This window comes from Morone saxatilis, unplaced genomic scaffold, assembly GCF_004916995.1.
Source record: "Morone saxatilis isolate NCDOM2014 unplaced genomic scaffold, NCSU_SB_2.0 Contig10, whole genome shotgun sequence".
NCBI lineage: Eukaryota > Metazoa > Chordata > Actinopteri > Moronidae > Morone > Morone saxatilis.
In genome coordinates, this window is record NW_023339652.1 from 16,588,852 (window position 1) to 16,598,138 (window position 9,287).

General features: G+C 39.9%; 1 protein-coding gene across 1 annotated transcript in view; it reads left to right on the forward strand.

Annotated features, from left to right (window-relative positions):
- Window positions 1-752: 752 nt before the first annotated feature.
- The window catches only part of LOC118342556, an 11,283-nt gene continuing 2,748 nt past the window's right edge, over window positions 753-9,287 (forward strand). Inside the window, exons 1-14 of the mRNA XM_035681145.1 lie at window positions 753-902; window positions 986-1,044; window positions 1,131-1,191; window positions 1,611-1,765; window positions 1,863-1,927; window positions 2,027-2,120; window positions 3,012-3,275; window positions 3,944-4,231; window positions 5,027-5,278; window positions 6,511-6,825; window positions 7,095-7,216; window positions 7,495-7,714; window positions 7,829-7,984; window positions 8,199-8,389. Of these exons, the coding sequence (XP_035537038.1) occupies window positions 871-902; window positions 986-1,044; window positions 1,131-1,191; window positions 1,611-1,765; window positions 1,863-1,927; window positions 2,027-2,120; window positions 3,012-3,275; window positions 3,944-4,231; window positions 5,027-5,278; window positions 6,511-6,825; window positions 7,095-7,216; window positions 7,495-7,714; window positions 7,829-7,984; window positions 8,199-8,389 (2,274 nt within the window). The 5' untranslated portion in view covers window positions 753-870. The remainder of the gene's footprint in view (window positions 903-985; window positions 1,045-1,130; window positions 1,192-1,610; window positions 1,766-1,862; window positions 1,928-2,026; window positions 2,121-3,011; window positions 3,276-3,943; window positions 4,232-5,026; window positions 5,279-6,510; window positions 6,826-7,094; window positions 7,217-7,494; window positions 7,715-7,828; window positions 7,985-8,198; window positions 8,390-9,287) is intronic.

A 9,287-nucleotide genomic window follows, 5' to 3' on the forward strand; every position in this document is an offset into this window, starting at 1 on the left:
TTTAAAAAAACAATTTTATTGTGTGTGTTTACTTGTTATGCAGGGTACAACTTTGAAAGCAGTGTATAGCATCTTCTCATTATCAGGGTTATCTTGGCTCGGATTAGGAGATTACAAACTTTAATAGAAAGCCGGCCTACCCCGGTGGGTAGTGAGTTTGAAAGACATTCAGCAAACAGAATGAAAAAGATGAAAATCTAATTTTTAGGCTAAATGTATTAAAATGAATAAATAGATGTTGTCNGCACTTTGTTCTAATTGCAATTTGCATTTTATTACTGTGTGACTCTATATCCAATTTAGACGTAAAATATATTTTTCTCATCAGAAATTCATAATGTCTTAGTTAAAATACACATTTTAGTCATGCCCTGAGGTTTTCTCTTGTCTCTCTCATGTTACTCTGACACATTCACTTTTCATGTGCTAAAAAGATGCTAAAAACTGTCCTGTTACTTTTTGTCCTGCTGCAAAAATACAAAATCTTCCATTTAGAAACCATGTAAAAAAGTAAAATAAAATGGGCTGATAGTTAGATACATGGAAACAGTTAGACAGTTAAATAAAGCGTGGTTTTATCTCTTAGCCAACCAAACCTCAGCCACAGCCCTGATTATTGGCATTAGTTAAAGATAAAGCAAGTACATTTTATTAGCCTATTCATAGTGAAAGTAAACATAAACCTCTGCATAAGATCGCCACAATAATTCTGAAAGGAATCGGTATTAGTATTTTAGAATGTAGGATATGGCCCGTCAATAAGAAATCAAAGGATTTCCAGGAATCTGAGCAGGTGCGTGAATGCAGCACACAGCTGTCACTCATTAGAACTGTCATTTCCAGCCAAGCGTTGACGTTAGTAAACACAACATGCTGTCTTTGGATGGAATTACAAAGAAAAGGTCAGTAACTAAGTATCCACAGTGGGTTTTATGTCACACCTCTCACTCGAATTCAGCGGATAAATCATCGTTTACCTTTACAGGAACTCTTTGGAGTTGTCGTTCATCTTCTTCATACTGGTGCCTCACACCATATCGTTTGGTGAGTAGCAGACTGCACCCGACATATCACTGAGTTAACCACAACTTTCTACATTTGGAAATATTCTAAAAAGGTTTTTCCTCCAGGACACTGCGAGGATATTTCCTTCTCAATATGCTGGATGAGCAAGGACGATGCTCTGGAGAGGTAAACACAGGAAACGTTTTTGTCTCTTTCACACTGTGGTTAGTTAATTGTGCCTGATTAAGTGCGCCATCTGCTCTATGAGGAGAACCTCTCGCCAAAATCCATTTAAAAAAAAAAAAAAAACATTTATTGTTTCTCTGCTAACCTGGCAAATCTGATTTCCCTTAACTGGAAGTAAGGGACCCAGCTCAGCATGAAATCCAAGTGTAGCCTACACAGTGGTAAATGTATGGGATGTCCACATACTTCTGGCCACTCAGTGCACCTTGGACGAACTCACTCAGTGTATCAGAAGGATATCAAATTGAAGAGTGTCTGGTAAAAAAATAGCATTAAACTGACTGGTTTATTCAGATGTGGAATGGCCTTCTTTTTAAGATGAGTGTGTTTAATGGCTTTATTATTTTCCATCCTTTTAGTCAAAATGGCAACCTATGGCTGAATGGTACAGCACTAAAATCCATCAGGAAGGTGGGTAAAGTGACCTCCTTGGCGGTGTCTCCGGCTGTAGAAAACAAGCTAACACTTCGGTATGGAGACTCTGTTCTGACATGGACTTTAAGAATCAACCCATGTAAGCATTTTACTTTTTTTTTTTTTTAAATTTACTTTTATTCCACCCACTGAGAACCAATAGTCTGTTAAATTTAAGGGAATTTTGTTCATCTAAGATACAAAGTTCACTCAAGTCAGAGGCCTGCAGAAACCCGTACAGCAACCAACAATTTTCACAGAGGTAATAATCTCATATGTATCAAACTGTTTGATGGATGGGTTTTTATGCAAAGTCCATCTCGCTTTTGCCTACTCTGATTATCGCTCGTTCTTTCCTCAGAGCTTCCTGGAGCTGATGAATCCCACTGAGGTGTTTGCGTGTGAAAGTGGCACATTATTCTTCCACCAGGATGAAAACTTCTTCCTTGCAGTTGGTGAGATTATCTGCTTCCTGTGTGTGTGTGTGTGTGTGTTAAGTGTGTTCTTGTCTTTGAACTTGCATGTTGACCTTCCTTTAGTTTTCTAATTTTGGGGAGGGTTTGGTTTAACACTGCCTCTACTGCAGGTTTTGATCAAAGGTTAGTTTAATTGGTGCAGACGATGTACAGAGTCTCCCAGGTTTTCAGGATCTAGAGACATATTCATGGTATGGACAGAGGGTTGCATGGAGACTTTAAGCGGGGGCAAAAAATATATGCTGATTTACTCACAATTACACATCTCAATATTTGCTTGGAAAAGCCCTCAACTTAAGATATTTGACCTAAAAAACATTACAATATTGTGCAATATGATAATTAAAGCTGGCCTTAGAAATCAGTAAATTTATATCCAAATCTTCAGAATTTTCTGAATACATACATTTCATTCATTTTATTAATTCTGTGTTAATTTATGTTTTTAGAATTAATCAAAATGAACAACAAGCGGGGGTGGCCACACTTTTAAAGCTTGTTGTTTGTTTAAACCAATGTCTAAAAATGACCAGAATTCGTGGTGATGAGAAGAATGCAGGAAGTCACTGCTCACAACCAAGAAAAAGTCCCACTTGTCTTTTTTATACTTTAGTTATAGGTAGATTCCTGCGATTTTAGCGTTTATGCTAAGCTAACCTAAGGTTTGCTGACCCCATCATTATGATCTTCTCATCCAACTCTCAGCAAGAAAGCAAACAACCATAATTGCCAAAATATAAAACTGTTTTGTTAAAGGTCAATAAAGGTCAACTGTAACAGAAGTACTGTTGACATTTTTGCAAGTAAATATGTTTATAATTTATGGTTTAATAATGCTTTAAAATACTGTTCTGTAAAATCTCTTCCTAGGCCACACTATTCGTCTCCCTGTCAAGCTTGAGTCCAGGTCTCCGTCCGTGTTGCTGGTCTCCTGGGTAGGGAACCTCCCAGCTATCAGCAGCAGCCACACCACCGCCCTGTACCACAGCAAACTGGGATCCTATAACACTCTCAGCATGGACACTACCACCAACAACCACTACCGCTTCACATCTCTGGACTCCTGCAGGCCCTATGTGGCCTGTGTGGAGATTGCAGGCACTCACTCCTTCACCTGCCTCTCTTCTATCACCGGTATGGACTGCTGGTTGGATGGATTAACAGACATGCACAAATGATGGGCAGCAAAACAGAGATTAAAAAACCTATTCCTTACCTGCCTCTAGTGCTATCTGATCAGACAGATACTTTTGGTTTTATTTGTCCAAGTTTTGAGATATGCATCTGACACTTCCTTCACCACCCCAATACAATGGAGGTGAGTGGAATTTTGTTCATGGTGCAAAAACCAGCAGAAATGTTTGACACAGACCCAGAAGATGATTTAAAATGCTTGTTGGTGCAAACCAATTTAAAGATTATCATATAAGACAAATCACAAAACATGAAAAGTTCACATTTGAGAGGCTGGGACCAGCAAATATTTACCATCATCCTGGAGAAATTGCCATCAAATTTGTTACTGATTGATTTTCTGATTAATAGACAAATAGAATAGAATTCTTTGTTTCAGCTCTTGTCTTATCATATATCATGTGTCTACAAGCTGATTTTCATATCATGGTTACAGTACATTGCTTAGTAAAGTAATTAGCAACTGTCCAGTTCACCATACTTAAAAGGTGATAACATATAAAAGTTGTGTTTACAGCTTGTTTCCGCTACCCTCAAGTGGCCAAAAAAATCTGTTAATGAGGGTTTAAGGAGGCTTTACCAATTGTTAGTTATCATTTTTCCACCAGACCCAGACATTCCCAAGGACTTTGAGGTGACATTTTGGAACAGCAGCAGCATATCTTTGGCCTGGAACTACCCTAAGAACCGAAAGTTCTCCCTCTTCCTCCTCACCGCCTTCTACCTCAATGGAACCGACCACGTCATAAAGGAGGTGCCCCTGTGGCACAAGAAGGACAACTTAATGTTCATCTTGTCCGGCCTGCAGCCCTGCACCAGGGTTAAGTTTGGCCTGCAGGCGGTTTGTCAGGCAGGGATGGAGTACAGCAAGATGGTCCTGAACGATGGAAATACTGGTAAGTTCTGCACGAGTGGATGAACTCACTAAATTAACCATTTCTGTGTTTGTCCACCTGAACCCCTCATAGAACACAGTATTGAAAGGATACTTAACGTAAGTTACTCATTTACAGTCTTTTCTTTCTAACCTCAGATACACAGTAGCTGTACAATTTATTAATTTACAGGCAATTTATCCACTGTTAGTTTGTTTTAGTGTTTAAGTCTTTCTCCTACAAATGAAAATTAGAAATGATAAGCAATAAAACGCATTCAGTACACTCAAGGCTAATCTAAGGGTTAGCTTGATATTGCTTTCTAACTCACATTACTGAGTGTGTGTTCACTGACTTGATAAGTCTGCTTTTACTGTGCTACTCTTACACAAAGTTAGCATCTGCCATGACCTTGTAATGATCACTTATTTAGCAAGTGGTTGCTTGGCAGAAGTTACATAGTCTAACAATGAAGAGCTGCCAATTAACTCACCACAAGCTACACACAAAATGCCTTTCACATGTGAAAGAGCAGTGATAATTGTGCAGAGAAGAGAATGTGCTGTACACAGGAGTAGCATATGAAAATGTATATTTGAGAGAATATAACAAGCAGCACCAGTAAAAGCCCTGAAGATGTCTTCATCCTGCTGATGAAGAGCTCATTTTGGTTGTATTATTTCTCTATTTTGTATTAGCCATGGTTAGACAGGTCATAGACAACCACGGTGTTTAGTTCTTGAGTTTGCTGATTTCTGAACTGACTTATGAAGAGTCCTTTAGAAAAGACAACATAATCTCCTCTCTGCTCCTCAGTTCACTCCAGCATCGAGGCCTTGTGTCAGACATCATTTGGCCCAAACAACTACACTCTGAGCTGGGAAGTGAGGAACACCTCGTCCATCTCCACGTTCAGAGTCTACCACGAGGGGGCGCTGCAGGGCACCACGCTCATCACCACGTACACCGTGCGGGGGCTGCTGCCATGCCAGCAGTACCAGGCCAAGGTGGAGGCGTTGTGTGGAGACGGAGTGCTCATGAGTGCCAAGACGGTCACAGCACACACAGGTAATGTATAAAGTGATAAGACAATACCGACTGGTCCCACGCATGCTACTGTTAATGTCTCATTAATCTCATTAACAAAGCTGGACAAAGTGATAAAATAGCTGAACCTGCAGTAAAATACTTTCTTGTCCACCCCAATCCCATCAGTCCCTGAGAAGGTAAGCTTGTGTTTGTGTGGTATTCATCAACTGAGGAGTTGACTATAAAGGGTCTGTTATGACTCATACATACATGACTCAAATTACTCCTGGGTGACTTTGATTTAATAAAGGATAGAAATGAGGACAGACTGTGGATTATGGTTCCTGTTAGATTTTGTTGAAATCTAAAAGGAAAGTGCACAACTAATTTCCCTCTAAAAACAAGATCATATCTGATATGAAATGTACCAAACATTGAATCGAATTAATCTAGTATTCAGAAATGATCCAAAAATAAACAATAGGGCAGAGGAGGGCAGCTAGATCAAAGCATCAATTTGATATTCGGCTCATTCAAAATGAACTGCACCTCTCCCAAATAGTAGACATGATCAGAAGTGGTGACAAAAACTTGCAGTCAAGTCGCCAGCCGCCCTTAAAGAATATACAGGAAGTCACAGAACTACTTATATCCTCTTAGATCCATCTGTAGGCTACCTGTAGTTTGCAGAACACATTCGCATATATAAATAAACTTTGATCAGGTGACAGCCTGGCTCTATAAACTGTCTGCCTCAATCTTATTCAGTTACCTATTCAAAGGCTGTACTTGGTTTGTGTTTTGCTGCCTCCATAACTAGCTCTTTGTCAAACCAAACCCTTACATTTGACCCTTCATCAGGAAAAGAAGGGTAATATTTCTTTTTTGGTTTCTCAAAAAGGAAAGGAGGTCAGTTGAAAGTAGAACTTTACTAGAAATCTATATGAACATTGGAAGAGTCAAACTGTTGTTTGTCTTTGTTAGTGATGTTAGTTAGATTTAGTTGGAACAGAGCTATGAAACATTAAATCATTTATTATTATTATTCTATTTGCTCACTACATCTTAGCCTTTCTTATCCTCAGTTGTATAAAAATTACAGGTTATGAACTTCTTTTTCAAATAAAAAAATGAGATATCGGTATCGACTATGGGAAGCAGGTTATTATTGGTTATCGTATCAAAATGAAAAGTAAATCCATATTGTGCATGCCTAGTATCTTTGTCTATATATGGCCTGATCTATCTCTGTGCATACTGTGTGTGTCCAGGACCTCACGGCGTGTCTGAGCTCAGGTATCGCTCTAACGACTCCACCGCCCTGTGGAAGCCCAGCACCACGCACCACCCAGCGATGGCCTTTTTATATGTACTATCCCTGGAGAACGGCACCACCCTACAGAAAAGCCGGGTGACTGACACAAAGCTGCATCTCCCAGGGCTGGAGGAAGGAAAGACCTACGCTCTCGATGTGTGGGAGGAATGTGACGGACTGTGGGAGTCGGAACATTCTCATGTGTGTTTCGAGGCAGCTAATTCATCCTTAGGGTTCTTTGTGAGGGCTGTTGGAAAAGCTCTGGACCAAGGTCAGTCTGACTTTTGTAGCAGTGCTTTTGGTTTTAGTGCCACTGACTACCACAGTGCCATTGACGATCACATTTTATGATGGTGTTGAACCAGCAGCCTGTTATTCTGACATAACAAATTAAAACAGTGATATCAAGAAAGCTTGAATAGAAAAAAGTCATTTTTCTTCAGTGCAGGCCTAAATCTGATTTATTTATTTGATTTGTTTGTTAATTATCTTTCATGATAAACCTGGCCCACTGTGTTTCCATTTTTGTGGCTTCTGTAGAACTGGAGTTTGAAATTTCCAGCATGGGTCTCACAATGATCGTGCCGTGGTCACTGCCTGAGGATCTGCTTGATGACATGTCAGAACCAAGAGCTACAATGGGGAAGATTTTCAAAGATAAGGTGGGAGAAAAATCAGTGTTTACATCAGTAAATCACTTTTCATCCTAACTGTATGCAGTGCTAGTCACTAGGATGACTAGTGCTAGAACATAGGAGATTTTCTGATTCACAATACATGAGGTGAACCTGCACCCATGTGTAGTTCTTATATAGATTTATACAAGAAAAACATTATTTCTGTTTAACTAAAAAATTTCAGCCAAGCACATTTTCTTCCAGATAAGGGTGTCATTCTTGTTCCTGAAGGATCCTGTCTTTGTGTCGTGTGTGTGTTTCAGCTGCAGAAGCTGTTGAAAGACTTTGATCAGCCAACCCGCATTGAGCTGGCCACCGTTGAACCTGCAGATGAGCCAGACAAAACGGAGATTCTGTTTATGTCTTTTGATGCATCCAAAACTGAAGAAGACGTGCCCCTGCCTGTTAAAGATCAGCTGGATTACATTCACTCCCTGAATACAACCAACATCACAGTGAAAGATGGGGTCATTCACTGGGACGGTAGGTGATGGTGATGGGGCAAATTATTTTATAATAAACTTCAAACTAAGTTCAAACTAAAAATCTTGTGCTTTCTGGGATTTATCTGATTTGCTTTGACTGCTTGTTTGACAGGTCCAGATCTGTGTGCTTCCTCCAGCCAAACTCTGTGTCCCCGTAACTCTCTGTGCATCAACACTCTGGGCTCCTACACCTGTGTGTGCCGACATGGCTACTACAATGTGAGCTCCTTCTTCGAGCCTCCTGTGGCTTCACATCCAGTCTGTAATGGTAAACTTTCTTTTTTTAATTACTTATCATATCCAATAAGACACATGTTGCCATTTCACAGGTGAAAGGTCTGTTTAAATAAGAATGTGGCTTTAGCATTCAGCTTCAATAGCTGTTGCTCTTTTTAAATAACAACAAACATTTCTTCCTCTGTGTTATCAGAGTGCAATTGTGGCTTCTCACTGCTTTGTTTCTGACCCTTGTTGTGAACCAGAAAAAGGTATTTTCAGCCAGTGTCTGGGTAAACTGGTGACTGGTGGAATAGCAAAACCCTACCTGACTGCTCACATGGGGGGAAAGGTTGATGTGAAGCTGAACGACGGGCGGTGCACTGTGGATGAGAGGGGGATGGTCTACTTCTTCCGCGCCTCACGAAAAGCCTCTGAATGTGGAACCGAGAGGCGGGTAAGTGACTCAAGGAGGTGTTAAAAAAAACACTTCTTTACTAAGTGATGTACAGACTCTGTGCACTACTTACCACTTAAAATAAGCCTAAGTATGCTCTAAATTGCCTAGGATTCAGAAGCGCTCCCAATCACTGTATGTTCCATACACTGCAGCGAATGCGAGTGAACAACAGTGAGGGGAAACATCCATTTATCTTCACAACCACCAACTTCAGAAGCCACTAAAGAGACAAAATGGGGAAGAAACTGTCAGCTTCCATCTGTCACCTATTGGTCTCATTCATTGGAAAATCTTCAGATCTTCTACCTTCAAATCCATAGCTGCATAATTACTGGCTTCACAGGTTTCTTAATACATACAGCAATTACTTATGGTGTGACTACAATAACCCTCAGCTTTATATTTGTAATAAAAAATTGATATTTGTCTGGTATTCCAAAGCATAATCAGAACCATTTGAGATGTGTCTCCTCTAGTGTTGGGAGTCAAAAAAGTGTAGCTTACAGGTAGGAATGCTAGTTGTTGCTGCCCTCTGGTCCGGGGTGTTCAAGCTGCAGTAGGTAACATTTTTGTAGACTTTTTGTCATATTTGGGAATAAGACTAAACAATCAACTATCTCTCCTTGCTCTGATGGCTTATTCTCATTCAGGCGTGGTACAAATGCTCATTAAAGAACCAGCAGGAGCTGGAGGTACCTATTTTTTTCCCAGATTATCTGTTTTATGTGCTACTGTCAGCATATAGTCCGTTTCAGCAAAGTCACCTACTGCAGCATTACAGTAAAATATTATATTTGTTAGCTGTGTGTATAAATAAGTGAATTCGAGCAGAGATAGATGTAACTTAGAAGTTAATTTCCCTAGTACATTTACTATTCTTACTATTGTCACTGCT